Source organism: Triticum dicoccoides, chromosome 2B, assembly GCF_002162155.2.
Source record: "Triticum dicoccoides isolate Atlit2015 ecotype Zavitan chromosome 2B, WEW_v2.0, whole genome shotgun sequence".
Lineage (NCBI taxonomy): Eukaryota > Viridiplantae > Streptophyta > Magnoliopsida > Poales > Poaceae > Triticum > Triticum dicoccoides.
In genome coordinates, this window is record NC_041383.1 from 328,410,057 (window position 1) to 328,428,137 (window position 18,081).

Genomic DNA, 18,081 nt, shown 5'->3' on the forward strand with positions numbered 1-18,081 from the left:
AGACCAGAGTATAAGGAGTATGCTAATATCACTCGTTTATTCCATCTTGCTTGTAAAGCTGAACGTGAAGTGCAGGATCGACAAGCATTGGCGCGAACTAACTTTTCTGCAGGTCGACCTTCATCATGGACACCACTTGCATCTTCTACTTCCACTGCACCAGCACCTCCATCAGGTGCCACCTCCAGTCGTGATACAAGCAAGCAGGCACAACCACCACTATATGTCAAGAGCGCACCTGTCGGGCCTGCACAGAGCTCTTCTTCTTCCATGGCATCAACAGGGCACACAAGTGATATTATTTATCGTTGTTGTAAGGGAAGAGGTCATTATGCGAGAGAATGCAAATCTCAGTGTGTGATGATTGCTACTGAGGATGGTGGGTATGAGTCCGCTAGTGGCTATGATGAGGAGACTTTGGCTCTTATTACACGTGAAGAACAAGGTGGAGATGATTCTGATCATGACATGCAATACATGGCTCCTGAAGATGCTAACAGGTATGAATGTTTAGTTGCTCAACGTGTTTTGAGTGTGCAGGTCACACAAGCTGAGCAAAATCAGAGGCATAATTTGTTCCATACAAAGGGAGTTGTGAAGGAACATTCTGTGCACGTCATCATAGACTGAGGGAGCTGCAACAACTTGGCTAGCATGGAGATGGTGGAGAAGCTATCTCTCACCACAAGACCACATCCACATCCTTACTACATCCAATGGTTCAACAATAGCGGCAAGGTTAAGGTAGCACGTACTGTTCGTGTGCATTTTAGTATCTCTACATATGCTAATTATGTTGATTGTGATGTGGTACCTATGCAAGCATGTTCCTTATTACTTGGTCGACCATGGCAATTTGGTAAAAATTCTGTACACCATGGTAGAAACAATCAGTATAGTCTTGTGCATAAGGATAAAAATATTATTTTGCTTCCTATGACTCCTGATTCCATTTTGAAAGATGATATTAATAGAGCTAATAAAGCAAAATAGGAGAAGAATAAGAGTTAAAATCTGATTGTGGCAAACGAATTTGAGCAACAAATGAAGCCTAATGCTAAACCATCTAGTGTTGCTTCTGAAATTAAATTGAAAAGTGCATGTTTATTTGCCACCAAATCTGATAGTGATGAGCTAGATTTCAGCAAATCTGTTTGCTATGCTTTTGTGTGCAAAGAGGCATTATTTTCATTCGAGGTCGTGCCTTCCTCTTTGCCTCCTGATGTCACTAACATTTTGCAGGAGTTCGCTGAAGTCTTTCCACAAGATGTGCCACCGAGATTACCGCCTATTCGAGGGATTGAGCATCAGATTGACTTAATTCCTGGTGCTTCACTGCCAAACTGTGCTCCATACCATACCAATCCAGAGGAGACGAAGGAGATTATGCGTCAAGTACAGGAGCTTCTCGAGAAAGGTTATATACGTGAATCCCTTAGTCCTTGTGTTGTTCCTATTATTCTAGTGCCAAAAAGGATGGTACATCGCGTATGTGTGTTGATTGTAGAGGCATTAATAATATTACTATTTGTTATCGTCATCCTATTCCTAGGCTATATGATATGCTTGATGAATTGTGTGGCTCTACAATATTCTCCAAAGTTGATTTGCATAGTGGATACCATCAAATTCGTATGAAATTGGGGGATGAATGGAAAATAACATTTAAAACTAAGTTTGGATTATATTAGTGGTTAGTTATGCCTTTTGGGTTAACTAATGCACCTAGTACTTTCATGAGATTAATGAACGAAGTTTTATGTGCTTTCATTGGACGATTTTTGGTAGTCTATTTTGATGATATACTGATTTATAGCAGATCTTTGGAGGAACATTTAGAACATTTACGTGATGTTTTTATTGCTCTACGTGATGCACGATTGTTTGGTAACCTTGGGAAGTGCACCTTTTGCACCGACCGAGTATCTTTTCTTGGCTATGTTGTTACTCCACAGGGAATTGAAGTTGATAAACCCAAGATTGAAGCTATTGAGAGTTGGTCGCAACTCAAAACAGTCACACAAGTGAGGAGTTTTCTTGGCCTTGCTGGATTCTATAGGCATTTTGTGAGAGATTTCAGCACCATTGCTGCACCTCTCAATGAGCTTACAAAGAAAGATGTGCCTTTTGTTTGGGGTATCGAACAGGAAGAAGCCTTCATGGTATTGAAAGATAAGTTGACACATGCTCCTTTACTCCAATTTCCTGATTTTAATAAGACTTTTGAGCTTGAATGTGATGCCAGTGGAATTGGATTAGGAGGTGTGTTATTACAAGATGGCAAACATGTTGCATATTTTTCTGAAAAATTGAGTCGGCCTAGTCTGAATTATTCTACTTATGATAAAGAATTATATGCTCTTTTTCGGACTTTAGAAACATGGCAACATTATTTATGGTCCACAAAATTTGTTATACAATTCTGATCATGAATCTTTGAAACATATTAAAAGTCAAGGCAAACTGAATCGTAGACATGCCAAATGGGTTGAATTCATTGAGACTTTCCCTTATGTCATTAAACACAAGAAGGGTAAAGAAAATGTTATAGTTGATGCTTTGTCTCGTCGCTATACTATGCTTTCACAACTTGACTTCAAGATATTTGGTTTGGAGACCATCAAAGATCAATATGTGCATGATGCTGATTTAAAGATGTATTGCAGAATTGTAAAGAAGGGAGAACATGGATCAAGTTCGTCGTTAACAATGGATTTGTGTTTCGTGCTAACAAGCTATGCATTCCAGCTAGCTCTGTTCGTATTTTGTTGTTGCAGGAGGCACATGGAGGAGGATTAATGGGACACTTTGGCGTGAAGAAGATGGAGGATATACTTGTTACACATTTCTTTTGGCCAAAGATGAAACGGGATGTTGAGCGTTTTGTTGCTCGCTGCACTACATGTCAAAAAGCTAAGTCACGACTCAATCCTCATGGTTTATATACGCCTTTTCTTGTACCTAGTGTTCCTTGGGAGGATATATCTATGGACTTTGTTTTAGGTTTACCTCGAACAAAGAAGGGGAGGAATATCATATTTGTTGTCGTGGATAGATTCTCGAAAATGGTGCACTTTATACCATGTCATAAAAGCGATGATCTCTACTCCTAATGTCTCAATTGGTAGTCTGCGTTCCAGGTTTTATTTTCGTCTCACCATTTTCGTCCCACCATTTTCGTCTGATTTTTTTTCGTTGGTTTTTTTTGCCGGTTTTTTTGTCCCCTCCCACCCCTCCCCACCCCACACACGCACCGTAGAAGAAAAACCAGCCCGCAGGAAAACGAGTCGCTCCTGTCCTAGCCCGTCGCGCGTGCTAGGGTTCCTCACGTCACCATCACCGCCGCCGCTGCATGGGTGTTCGTCGACTGGCCCTGCCTCCGGCCGCCGCTGCCCACCTCCATCCTCTCCCCAACCCCGGTCGTCCTCCACTCCTCTGCGGGTGCCACCCAACCACCGCCGCCCTCTCCCCGCACCCGCACCCAAGGACGAGAGAGAGAGAGAGAGAGAGCACTCAGCCGGCGGCCAGATCCAGCCCTCACACTGACCCAACTCTCTCTCCGTCGCCATCATCTGGATCTAGGCCGGCCGATTCCGGCGGCGCTAAGAACACTCCTCCTGTGCTCGCCTCGCGCCGCTGCGTCCACCCATCGGGTTGGATTCGCCGCTCCTCGGTGGCAAGGGCTTCGGTCGCCTCCAACTCCGGCTCCGACTTCGGTACGCACTTCGGAGGCTTGCGCCGCTCGGCGCGTCCCCCGCCCGCGTCTTTTCCTCCGGCCACACCTTCAGGATTCGTGCCGCTCCAGCCCGAGGGCTTTGTAGGCTTGCTGTCGCTGTCGTCCTCTTCACCGATGTGCATGCACATATATGATTTTGACCTTGGTAGCGCTCCGGTCTCTCTCTGATCTTGGCCCTTCTATCGTTGATGCCCCGATGCTATTGCAGTTGTCCTTATGCAATGCAATTCATTCACGAACACAAGTGGGATCTCCACTGGTTCTGATTCATGCACCAACTACTATTCTGTGTAATTAGTATTTGCTGGTAGATATCAATGGACCATCAAAACTTCAGAAAAAATGTCCTTATAAGCTGCTAACTCTTCAATCCTTGCTAGATAGTCTGTCATGCTTTCAATTTTTGATGTGAATAAGCACTATTTCATAGATTACAGACGCCATGTTTAACAGCCCATTTCATGAATTAGTAATATTTAAGGTGTCCAGTCTCAATAGTGGTATGTATTTCATAACCATAGGTTTATACTACTTCTGATGAATTCCTAATAAAATGTTATTTTTCAGGAGTCTGATGTGCTTGGTTAAGTTTAGTGCAGCCGCCCCCTATTGATTCCATTTTCTCTGATGCATGGTGGTCGGCCGATAGTCACCTCCACCTTCTGTCGCAGCGTATCTAGGTCAGCATTGCGGCTTCCTCGACACTAAACTTATGCAACCATCCGCCACAATTTTTTCTTTGTGACCTATATATACTCGCCTTCAGTGACAGTCTTGCTGATCTTAGGCAATCAACATTCTCTCCGCTTACTTGTTAGATAGCATTGCTTTGATGATTTAATCTGATAAAGATGATACACTAGGATGTAGGTGTACACAGAAAATTTCTGGTTAGTTTGCACATGACTGAATCCTCTCCGTGCAAAAATTGATGATACATAGTTGGTAAGAAAATCTGTGAGGGGCTAAAACTGCAGTCTTCCCTTACCGCCCAATGCAAGTTCCCGGTCTAATTCTGGATTATTATTGTAGCCTTTAGATGAAGTGCATCCATCAAGTATAGCACCTAATTTACGATGAAGTGCATCCATCAAGCAAATTGTTTGACTGTTAATACAGAGCAAACATATTAGAATAGGTGATTTTCGAGTCTATTGGAAATTGCTCCAATTAAGTTAAGATCAACTAAGTTACTAGGGACCTGGATGCCCTACAAGATACACGAGGGGGGCGCTGCTGCTCTTCTCCTCTTTAATTTCCTTCAACCCCGTCAAGGTCTGCTGCTTCGAATTGTCCCAGATTGGTCGATTTCTTCTTGCTTTCCCGATGATGAACTGAATTTAACGGTGTCCTGTTCTATCTAGCAGTGACGAGCAATTTTGAGTCGTGGCTCTGGGGAACAAGTTGAGCAAGTGCAGCCATCGTCGAGCTTCATCACTTCACCGGCAACTCAGGTCCGTCCTCCTCCCTCTCTACTCATCTTGTGTTGTGGTACATAAAAAATCAGACTCAACATGTGTAGCAGTAGGTCTAAATGTGCATCTCATGTTTGTGCTATGGTAGTTCTCGATTTTACAAGCATGTATTGATCTTGGTTTTGTTCTGTATGCAGGATACTCGATGTTTCACGATTTGTACTACAGATTTCCTGTTGGTTCGACGAACATAATGGAACAAGGCAGATGAGTGCTCCTCTTCTCTTTCCCCCTCTACAAAAAATCAGTTCCAATTGCCGTACAATTTCCCCGGTATGGCTTTCTGGATTGGAACTTTCCACTCATTTATTGTTCTTTGGCCTACATCTAGAGGTAAAATGTTTTCTTGAATTCAGTGACTACTTGAAGTCTTCAACTCGAGTTGGACAACATATGTAATGTTGAATTCAGTGAGATATCGTGATTTGATTTCACTTTATATGTAGAGTTGAGATTGTAATTTGGTTGAAATTTTACATCCTTTATAGATATAGACTGCTATATAATGATTAGAAAACGAGAGACCGTATGTTTTATGGATCAGAAGCGATACTTGCTCTTGCTCTCACGATGAGAAATGCATGGTTCATTTACTCAAGTGTCTTAATTTGCCTCATGTAGTAAACACAAGAGAGATTTAACCTGACAGCCAAAACATTGACCCAACTATTCAAACAATTATAATTCCTTGATGCAGTTACTTTGGCGGACCTGATGAACACTCATTCTTCTCATCTTTGTGTTTTGTGATTTCTTTTGACGCATGGTATTGATGTGTTGTGACATGAAATATGTGTATTCATCTAACTGTTGTTCCTCTTCTAGCCTGCAGGATCGCGCCACTCAACCCCCGAGAGCGCCAAAGAGCCGCCTCTCAACACCTACAAGCCCAAGGGACCTTACACAACCACCATCGTCTCGGTAGAGCAGGCAGTAGGTCATAACGCTCTGGGAGAGACGTGCCATGTCATCATCAACCATGCCGGCAATGTGACATACTGTGAGGGGCAGAGCTATGACATTATTCCTCGGGTAATTGTCTAGCCGTTTCCACCATTCTCAGTTTTCCATTGTTAGAATGCTGAACAGGGAACTCTTGGTGTTATTAAATAGGAGGATAACATATCAAGTTACCACGTACTGAAAGAAATTATGTTCAAAACTTTATACATTGATTTGAGTTCACTGAAACATGGCTTGAGAGTGCTTCTGGGCTTGCACGCGAATGACGTTGGGTGACGTGCGGTGCTCAGGAGACGCCACCACAATGAAGGCATGAACAAGCTGGTCCATGCATGGTTCTGGCTGTACCACAGGTAGGATCGCATGGTATCCTTTCCACTTCCATCATGTTTCAGTTGTGCCAATGCCTTCTTATGATACAAGATTGCAACAAATGATTACAATCAATAGTCATCTCTGTTATTACCTTTCTGTAGATGTATGTTCTGTAAGTTGATCTCAGTTCATCTGGGTGTTCTTTTAGGAATAGCTCGGTTGTGTTTTCTGGCACCAATATGTTAGGTTTATAAAGCTAAATGAGATCTATATATAGCAGGAAAATATGCATATAGCCCAGATGTGGTGATTTCAAGATGAAAGGAAGAGCTGAGAAGCTCGAGAGAGCTGGAGGAACAAGGAGAAGCTAAAAGGATAGCAGAAGATGAGGCACTGGGAAGCTATTAGACATACAATGTTCAACCTTGGTTGCTGAGGATAAATGCAAAAGAAAATCATCAAGGCTATCTTGCATACCATGGCTCTTTGAGGTTCACGTTGAGGTCAGTTTTAATCTCTTGTAATTCAGTGTATTCTGAAAACAATGAACCTTTTATATTTATTCCGAGTCACCTGTCTAATATTTGTCACGAATACTCCCTTTGCGGGGATGTGATGCCACCGCTCCACTCCTCGAGTCACCTGTCTAATTGCTTTGATCTTTGTATTTTAGTACAGACAAGAATAGCTTCAATGACATCATCTCAAATCATCAAGTTGTAACTTCCCTCTTGAGTGGGTCTTGTATTTTAGCAGGCTTATATTTGAAATAGTTGAGGGCCACTTGTGTTGTTTCTATATGGGTGCACACCAAATTAAACCTTCCGAGAAGATTAATGTGCTCATGATTTACCTTCTGAAAATGGGAACTTGTGATCCTTCTGCGTGCGATGAGCTGGATATGAAAAAGAATGATGTAGATCTGCAGCTCTATAATCTGAACCAATTAGGTATTCATTTTAGTCCGTTGTATCTTATATCTTGGTATTCCAAATCTCCATGTGTGAAGAAATATTTTTCAGTCAAAGGATTAATTTGTAAATTCTCTGCTTGTATATCCTATTTTACTGTTCAGATTTTTCCTAGAGATTCGGGCTGGCAACCAAAGATGTTCAGCCTTAATGGCTTGTGATATATTATCATGTTTAGGATAGACGAAAATAAGATTGCAAAGGTACATTATTTTCCTGAATAAACTAAATAGTGTTACAAATGGTGATAAACATGGGTAGTTTTCACTTCTTTATTACTGCTGAATCATGATATAAAATGCATGTTTCTTGTTTTATACCTTCAGTGTGGATTATTACGTGAGTACCTTGTCATTAACTTTCTTTATTTAGGACTACTTTTGTTTCATATTCATACTAAAACTTTTCTCTGGATACTAAAATTTACCCTTGCACTCAATTTTTCTAGAGCTAATAAAATATCTCGTTATAGTGAAATTTGACTTTTACTATTTTTTTGTCAAGATACTCAGTTTTCTTATGTTAAAATTTATCTTGTTACTGAAATTTTATAGGAACGAAGAGCTCAAGATTTTGTTTTGTTCATGAAGATGCATAATCAAGAGGAACCACGAGGATTCCTAAGAACACTTGAGGTGCAGCAACATCACTTAACCTTTTCATGTTACCCTAGATGATTTATCATCCTTGCTTGCCCCTCCCGACAAGGATTCATATCAAGAGTTCAATACTTGTTGGGGGTTCCTCGCAATGCACGCACAGAGAGGCATAATTTCTTTGCTTCCCCCATCATCTCTGCAATAATATGGCGTGCATGTGCAAAAAGAAGGATCTGATGGTCTACTAAGGGCTTATAGGAATGAAGAGCGGCTTATCTTCTTTACGTGTTTATCTGGTAAATATTCATCTGTCAGGCAATACAAATCGTATGGTTACAAGTTCAACAACAACATGGGGAGCACTGGCGTGGTAGTCCGACGGTAGAGGGATGGCTGGGCAACAGCCTACCGAGGAGTTGGAGGGAGGGCTTGATTGGGCCACACCTGTCCACGAGGGCTCATTGGTGGACTAATCAAGAAGGGGGGAGGGGCTGGGTGTATCTGCGACACGCGGTTCCGGCTGGTGTGCTCCTCGGCGGTGTCCGGGACAGGTGGATGTGTGGGCGGCTGCGTGTGTGCATGTGCTTCGGCGATGCGTGAAGAGGACGCGGGGTGGCCAGTGCGGTGCCCTGGTGAGCAGGTGGTTTGATCCGGACGAATTTGGCCATCGTGGCTCGACGTTGGACTTGCTGGTGCATGTTGTGCAGAGCTCGAGAGGTTGATCCGGGCGAAAGCTTGTCTCCGGAGTTTCCAAGAGCCGGTGATGGCAAAGCTTTCGAGTGTCGTTTCCTTCCTATGGGCATCGCCGAGGTATTCTCAGCCGCAATTTATGCTGCTTCGGAGGAAACTCTAGAGTGTCGTTTCCTTCCTATGGGCATCGCCGAGGTATTCTCAGCCGCAATTTATGCTGCTTCGGAGGAAACTCTAGATTCATGTGATCGGACGATGACGGTGCTTTGGCATCATATCCCTCTCCAGGGTTTCATCTTTCGAGCTATGCATTAGCATGCTGGGCCGATGGAAGATGGAAGCAGATGCATTTATAACAAGGGCACTGGCCACAGGTTTACAACGACTTACTGGTTGTACTGATGGAGCAGAGTGCATATTTGTGCAGAGTCTACAAAGAGTAACTGAAAGACTCGACTGATCAGATTTGTCAGGAGGGCTTTCTTATTTATGTATCCAATTTTATGCATGCCAGAGGAAGAAGATCAAGGTATGTATATATAGCTTGATTAGACACAGTGGTAAATTTCTTATGCTTTTTTGGCCTGAATCATCTATTCTGTTGTGCGTACATGTACTACACAGTGTATTATTTTTTGGCCTGAATCAAAAAATAATTCAGTCATTTAACCTTCTCAAATCCGGATCATGTACTACACAGTGTTGTTTCTTTTGCCTACAAGCATCACGCACACCTACCAGTAGGACCTGAATGATGTGCAGAAGATAACAAAACAAGTTTACAAGTGTTACCGAAATTTCCTTAAGTTCTTTTCTCCTATGATTTACTGAATGCATCCTTGTGTTCTGTAATTGTGTAAAAAATGGCATCTTTGTGATGTACTTTTATTTAACTCAGCTCATTTTTCTCCGTATTGTACTTCTAAAATTTGCCAAGTTTCGAATTCCGACTCAGAGTGCTTATTCATGTTCTTTTTTTTGTTAGCTTTTAGTCAGCTGAGTTGAAGAAGCAAGTACCTGAAGAAATGGACAGATTGACATTTAAAAATCCTGAAGATATGAACATACAATCTTGCTGATTCATGTGTACTAGCCTGCTCATTCATATAGTTTATAATCTGAGGAAATATTTGCCGTCTATGTTAACCTCCAGTCTTGTACTGCTGAAGGTTGTAGTTTGTGTTGTATCATATGTGGGCATGTTCTTTACTTCAATCTAGACTTACGTGCCTTTGTGTTAAGTTGTCTTACATCTCAAGTTTTGTATTTTCATGTTTCATGAATTATGTGGGTATGTGGCAGCCCACATAATACCACATACAGTATGTGGGCAGCCCACATAATCCCACTTAAATAAGTGGACATATGTGGCAGGAAGTGGGCAACTGCAGGTTGTCCCACCTACAGGCTGAGTGGAAGAGAGTTCGTATTTGCCGTTGTATGATGAAAACTGGATGACATCTTATGATGAAAACTGGATGCCACCGTGCTTAACGTGTATTTCTAAATAAAAAGAATAATTTGATCAATCTGTTCTTATTTTTGTTATTCGATGGCAACTCATGGTTATTCGGCTTTTGCCCGTAGCAACGCACGGGCCTTCTACTAGTGCTGTTAATGTTGCTGATTTGTTCTTTTGTGAAATTATTCGCTTGCATGGTGTGCCAAATACTATTGTTTCAAATCGTAATACTAAATTTCTTAGCCACTTGTGGAGATGTTTATGGGCTAAGTTGGGGACTAAACTGCTTTTTAGTACTACTTGTCACCCCCAAACTGATGGATAAACTGAAGTAGTCAATAGAACATTGTCTACTATGCTTAGGGCTGTTTTGAAGAATAATAAGAAAATGTGGGAAGAATGCTTGCCTCATATGGAATTTGCTTATAATCGTTCATTGCATTCTACTACTAAGATGTGCCCTTTTGAAATTGTGTATGGTTTTCTACCTCGTGCACCTATTGATTTGTTACCTCTTCCATCTTCGGAGAAGGTTAATTTTGATGCTAAACACCATGCTGAATTGATCTTAAAAATGCATGAGTTACTAAGGAAAACATTGAGCGTATGAATGCTAATTATAAGCTTGCTGGAGATAAGGGTAGAAAACATGTTGTCTTTGCACCTGGAGATCTTGTTTGATTACATTTGCGTAAGGATAGGTTTCCTAATTTGCACAAATCAAAGCTAATGCCACGTGATGATGGTCCTTTTAAGGTGTTAGAGAAAATAAATGATAATGCATATAAACTTGAGCTGCCTGCAGATTTTGGGGTTAGTCCCACTTTTAACATTGCAGATTTGAAGCCTTATTTGGGAGAGGAAAATGAGCTTCCGTCGAGGACGACTTCATTTCAAGAAGGGGGGATGATGAGGACATCAACACCATTGTTACACCCACAGCCCCTACTGCTACATATACTGGACCAATTACTAGAGCTCACGCACGCCAATTAAATTATCGGGTACTTTGGTTTCTTGGTAATGATTCTAATGTTCACGAGAATATGATGCTGCCTAAATTGGATACATTTGTTTTGCTTACAAATGAAGGACCTGGCATGGATAAGAGGGAAGAACACTGGAGCAAGACCAAGCAAGGAGATGGTGGCATGCGCAAGGGGAACACGAACGGAATTACAAGTGATGATTTCAGGAGTTTGAAGCCACCATAATGAGTGCATCAAGCCTTGGACGAAATATACAAGATGCCACTTAATAAATTTCGTCCAGAGGCTATTCTAGGTGCTGCGTCACCTTATTATTGGGCCAGGCCCATGTAATTTCGAAATACATAATATAGGCTATTTTTAGAGTCTGCATGTGTGAAGAAACAAGAGATAGGGTTGGTTTCGGACCCCTTCCCCAAGGGCCACGAAATCCCCCCCCCCTCTTCCTCCATATATACAGCCCTTAGGGCACCGTTTAGACTTTGGGTTTTGTTTAGATTAAAAGTTCGCCATCGCTGCAACTTTGCATACTTCGTTTGTGTTCAGCGACCAGACCAAGACGTCACAGAACCCCACCTTCATTAATAAAGCTTTCCTCTTATATTTGCAATATCCAGATTGCAATCTCAGTTTCTTGTTTGTTCTTCGTTTGCTCGCAGGAAACAGACCCTTGTGGTCAGGTTGATCGTGCTCCGGCGTGGTCAATAACCCCTCAGAAGTTGGTTTAGCGATTGTTAAGGCGCGACGTCTCGCACCTTTGTAATCGGATCGTCAAGGTCGACTCCCATAGAAAACGATAGTCACCATCTCATCGAAAGACGGGACACCTTTGCCTCTATCAGCTACACATGTCACGGTAGTGCAAACAAGCATAGATGACGAGGTTCTCAAGGTAGGTTTCTGTGTGCTTTGGCTGTGGCTTGTACCTTTTTTCTCTCTATGTTCTTCCGGATTTGACCAGGCGCCGCCACAGTTCCCTCGGCCGTAATTGAACTGCACATCTTCCTCTCCATTGCCCCACACGGGAAAAGATGCACCTCTAGCTTTAGCTCCCAATAAATTGAAGCTACTCAAAGTCCAAACAGAGGTATCATTTATTTCTCATTCTTTTGCTTGCAACTCAGTTTCAGGATCCTCTAAAGCCGACCATAGTTTTAGTATCATGCACTCTGTATGTTCTCACCAAATGCTCTATAAAACACTTCTGCTCAGTAGGATGGTTATTACTTATTTATTGAACTAGAGTGGTGAGTGCATGATTGGTGTGCTATGGTAATTGACAGTTAAAAATTAAAATTTTGGGTGTGCCTTTTTACTAGCATTTACGTCATTTATGTACATGTTGCTGATGTGCAACATATATAGGTCCTTTTTGTTGACAATGGTAACCCTAAGCAAGGAGAACAATGTTGTTTTGATCAGAAATTTGTGATATTTTCTGCACTGGTATAATGAGAAAGAGGAGAACGTATATTGGGTCTTGTCATGGTAAGAGACACTTTTGTATTGTGCATATATTTCTTGTTATTTGTTTCAATCTTGTTCAAGTTGATAAAATATTTAGACGTTGTCCCCTACCTGAGTCTCCGAATGAATATGTTGAAGTTTTGTTTTGCTGATCTGATAATATTCTAGCTTAGCATTGAAAATTGACATCATTCATATATGCATCTTCATTTTCTACTTATTTATGATAGAAGTTTTTTATCTTGCATTTAAGTTTGTTTTACTGACTTACAGAGAGAGATTTGAATCTTGTATTATATATTGGCCAATGCAATCAATCTAGAAAATACATTCCTCTCTTGTAGACTGACGAAGAGAGCGCCATTTAAGCAAGAAGTTGACACGAACTTTGCAGTTACTGGCAATGTGAAGGTAGTCCGGTTGATTCCCTCATTCCACTAAAAGCTATTAATTCAATGATGATAGTGAGATTGGAATCTTGTTATTCTTGTTGCTCTTTTTAGATATTGGAATACACCGAACCCAGATTTTGATCATGGCTCTACTTCAGGTGCCTTGTGATGCTTATGTAGTTGTGTGTAAAAGCACTCTCTTATTAGAAAATAAAAAATCATATCCAATAAATAGCACCACCAGTTTGTGCTGTAACTGATAAGACTCTTGTCTATCAAAATATCAATTAAACACCTGCTCGACGCAATAGAGTAGCATAAGAGAAATTAGCGAGATCTTATGAAGCTTAGAGAATGTACAAATTTGTGCAGCTACATAGTGAACTATATAAGAAACTTCACAGTATTGTTCATGAAGTTTTGAATGTCACCCCTGCCCTTGAGACTACAAGACTTGGAAGTAGTTCTGGACTTCTGTCATTGAGCTCCTTGCTCTTAGCTATTGATAAAGCCTAATCTACTTCAGTATAGCTCTGAGTGTATAATTTTATTATGTGTGAATATGCTCGTTGTTTCCATCTTGGAGAAGTAAAATCTTATCAGACTACGCATACACAGATTGTTCTGATAGTACATTATGAAATTTTATGATATTTGCAAATAATCAATTCCTCATGATTTTTATACCTTTTCTTTGGATTTTTTTAGAGAAACCCTTGTTATCTATCGTTGGAAACTTTTAGATCTAGAGATTGCACATGTGCTAGAGAACTCGTTTCTTCTTCTTCTTCTTTAGATCAGGCTGAAAAGCAAGTTGCTATGGAAGTGAAGTCGATGATTCAGAATGAGAAGAAATTCAATGGATTTATTGATGATAATGAACTTGAATTATTTTGGCCAACTATTTCAATAGCTGGCATTACATCATCCGTTATAGCTCTTATTGAGAGAAGAATGTGTGGAAGGCATCTTGAAAGAGCACATGCAGAAGAAGTCACTATAAAGAATAAAGTTTTTTTAGAGTGAAACAATGAATTCCATCAACTCCCATGTCTCGAGTCCTTCATGTTTTCTTCACTTTAATACCCGACTTGATTGATCTTCGTGGAAAAGTCCCTGCTCTTGAAAACCTCTTGCACACCATTAATTGAGCGAAAGCTGGCAACCGAATGAAAGAAGGAGATTAACGCCCTTGGAAGGGCTGCCACTAAAAATAAGCTAGCTAAACAAACATAAAATATGAAATCTGAGGAAGAGCAAACAGGCAAGAGACAAATGTCCGCTGAAGTTACCACGCGAGAAGAGGCGGCAATTGTGGGCTCGGTGTAACATAGGCTTTGTAGTTTTTTTGATAATTCATAGATTTTGTAGCTATGCGGAACACCAGATGCATTACAGGGTGGCCAGGGTGGACCTCGGCCCACCCTGAGATTTTGAATCAGCTTATGGATCTATTACTAGGCCAGAAAGAAAAATTGGCCCAATAACCCTTACCGCCTGAGCACACACACATCACACTCTTGTCCAGATCGAGCCAGGCAATCACCCGCCTCGTCCCGACTCCCGAGTCCCAACGCCAGACGCCCCCACCATCGCCGGCTCGCCGCCCTTGCCGGTCACCTGCCGGAGCCTAGCCGCCGAGGAGGATCGATTCTTCCTTTCCCGCTCCCCTACGAGCTGCGTGCGCGTGCGCCCCTGTCCTGCATGACTGTAGCGCTGTCCCCCTGCCCCCGAGTGCCCAAGTCCGGCGAAATCAACCGTCTTTTCTGAACTTCCCAATTTTTGACTTAAGGTATGAACTACCAATTTCCGATTCGCAATTTCCAATTTTACGTTTTTTATGTGCTATGCTATCCAGTAGATGAACCGAACACATACAAACTTTTGCACACCATTTTTGGCCCAAACAACATTAATTGAAAATTTTAGTGTGTTTGTAAGACTATATTGAGTTGTTTTTATGTGATATTGGTAATTAGTTAGAATAATTATGTGTCATATTTCTTATGAATTTTTTTAGGGAACGGACCACCCTGTTCTCAAATGCTAGCTCCGCCACTACCCATAGCAATGCCTCACACTGATGCACGTTTCTTATGAATAATTGTATTTTATTAATTAGGTTTTCATATATTTCATCTATGAATTAAAACAATACAAGTTTCAGTTAAGACGCCTAATACAACATGTGCTGCAAGTAACTAAATTTGAGTGACATGAGGTGATTGTCCATATACCATGGGGATGGATTGAATGGGAGTTGAGAATCTTAGAATTCCCATATTTGACTATGAGTGTAAATTGGGCAAAATTGTGTCGTCTCCTATGTACGCAGAGTAATTCTGCTTTTATCCTACAAATTTTAGTCGTGCTAGATATGCTCATTACAGAGCACATGCTGTCATTTGAGGGTGGATATTCTACCTGAGTGTAACACTCGGGTTTTCAAATTCCCTAGCCCAAGCCACTGATCATGTAGCCGCCACAATCAACATTCAGGTCCGGACCGGCGAGCAGCGTGGCGGCGCCCACTCGGCTCCGCCGAAACGACAACAGCCCACGCGGAGGCATCTCTCTAGGTTGTGCGGCGGCGACGCAATGCTCATAAATTTGGTCAGCTAATATAGAGAGAGCAAGACTTCGACTTTAGTTTCTGAAGATGATGAAAGAATTTCAGTTAATTATTTACATCTCATTTTCCAACCCGATTATCATCAGAGTGTAAACTGTGTCTTTGAGTTGCGTGTAGGTTATTTATATGTATTGAATTTCTACAGTTATATTAAGATTCATATTACAAAAACTTATAGGTTATGACGGTATATCCCAATGGACAAGGAATAAATCTTGTTCAGATGCATGGTGCCCACGGGTGACTGTTGATGCGAGCTGGTGCTGTCCCATTGTGGCAATACAGATTTGAAGGCGGGGTAAAGGCTAGTGATGACATCGAGAAAAATTACGACGAGCAAGGCAACGACATTGTACAGTAACACGATCATGTGTGTGCCCTCTATGTGGCAGCGACGGGTATCCATCGAGCAAGGACAACAACGCACACACACATACATGTTTAAAATGGTGCTCGAGGCCGCAGGGCCGATCTGGCATGTGGATGGTAAATGTCTGATTGTCAACACTGGATTTCGAACGGTTCGTTAAATTTAGAGACGTTAGTTTTACTTTACAAAATATTCATGACTTATATGCTCTTCTATCAAGTGTGAGTGGAGGAAGGGTGAGTGGGAGAAGAAAGAGGCTCGAAAAGATGAAAGAAAAAGTTATTATAAGATAAGTGTTGTCGAGTCAATCAAATATATGCATTGTATAGTAGCAACGCACGGGCCGTTCCACTGGTTACATATTAAAGTACACTCACTCGAGGTGCGGTGGGCGAAGTGGGTACACCAACAAACAAACACCAGGACCAACATTCCACATATACCCCTTTTCTACTATCACCGCGCCTCCTACATTGCCGACGGCGAACGAAGCCACCACACCCGCGAGAGTAAGCCGCTTCGCCGCAGCCGAGGGCGAGGAGGCGGGGCCCGCCGTTCAACATGGCGTCGTTGTCCTCGCCGTGGGTTGAATGGACCGGGGAGTACACGAAGGCGGCGCAAGCGGAGGCGCTCCCGCCGAATGAGTGGGCGGCGCGGGTGGCCACAGCGGCGGCAGCCGCGGGGGAAAGAGGGGACGTACAGTTTTCGGCGGGGCTGGCCGAAATGCTGGCGCGCGTGCTCCTCTCTGGGGAAAGCAGCGGCGCCGCCCCCGCCGCGGCGTGGAAGTACGCCGAGGCTGCCCTCGCCGCGCGCCTCGCGTCACCGGCGCTCCTCCTCACGCTCCTCTCCTCAAGGTACATACAGTACAGGATGGTAGGAGAGGGGAATGCGCTTGTGGTCCCTGCGTGGTGTCTGATGGAACCTGCCATTTTGCGAATCGCGACCGAAACAATGCTAGTTCGGATCTAGGAATTTCTCTTGGACATCGAATGGTTGGAGTTAGACGTGGAAATGGAAGAAAACTTTATTTGCCGTACTTATTGTAGGCAGGTGATATCGTTCCCCAAAAATGTTACCCCCTCCGATCCGAATTAATCGACCATATATACAATGAAAATGGACATTGTATAGAGGTTGCGTCATTTAATTCGGATTGGAGGGAGTAGATTTTTTTTTTGCCGTGCGACGAAAATGCACAGGGTACATCTGTGGATGAGTAGAGGCAGATGTACTGTCTTGCCTCTCTAATCAATACTGAGTTACTGACCGTTCAAGTTCATATTAGCTGAATTATACCAGAAAATAACTTGTGTTTCAGAGCACTCACTTTTTTTTTGCGAAAGTTCTGAGTACTTAGATAACAGGAGCAAAATCAAGCACGTGTTGAATGACAGAAATAGACTGTTTGCAAGTATTATATTGATGGGTTCACTGTGTTCCTCCTCCTTGAAGGGTCATTCCTCAACGGGTGGCAAGGCCAACAGCGTATCGACTTTATTTGGAGCTCTTGCGGAGACATGGATTCAAATTATGTTTTCAGATGAAAGCGGCAAATTCCAACAAGTAACCTTATCCCAGTCACTGCATGCTATAGTTAGTTATACAATTTTGTGATATTAAGTTTTGAAATTACACCAGAAGCATATGTATGCTTGGGTATGAAGTACTTATAATTTGAATGTATACCAGTCTTCAACCTTTATGCATTATACTCTACACATCCGGACCGGGCATATCCTTGAGGATTTGCAAGAATGTGTTCTTCAAAATGCGTATAATCTGTTGATGTTATGGAATCAAATTTTGAAAGGGGGTGCCTCTTGTAAGGTGGTTAGTGTTAAGGAGTGTTAGTATTAGGTCTATGAGGCCTATTAGGCTATATTTCCTTTCCAAGTCTATGTAATATATATACACCCCATGGGCTATCAATGTAGGGCAAAGCCCTAGGTGGCCCAGTCTTCCACACTTGGAGGTGGACCAAGAGAATAACAAGAACACAAGGCAAACAAACACTCGCACA

General features: G+C 42.2%; 1 protein-coding gene across 1 annotated transcript in view; it reads left to right on the forward strand.

Moving 5' to 3' along the window:
- The first annotated feature begins 16,502 nt into the window (after positions 1–16,502).
- Positions 16,503–18,081, forward strand: part of LOC119363627 (mediator of RNA polymerase II transcription subunit 33A-like) — a 38,304-nt gene continuing 36,725 nt past the window's right edge. Inside the window, exons 1-2 of the mRNA XM_037629003.1 lie at positions 16,503–16,915; positions 17,514–17,624. Coding sequence (XP_037484900.1) covers positions 16,623–16,915; positions 17,514–17,624 — 404 coding nt within the window. The 5' untranslated portion in view covers positions 16,503–16,622. The remainder of the gene's footprint in view (positions 16,916–17,513; positions 17,625–18,081) is intronic.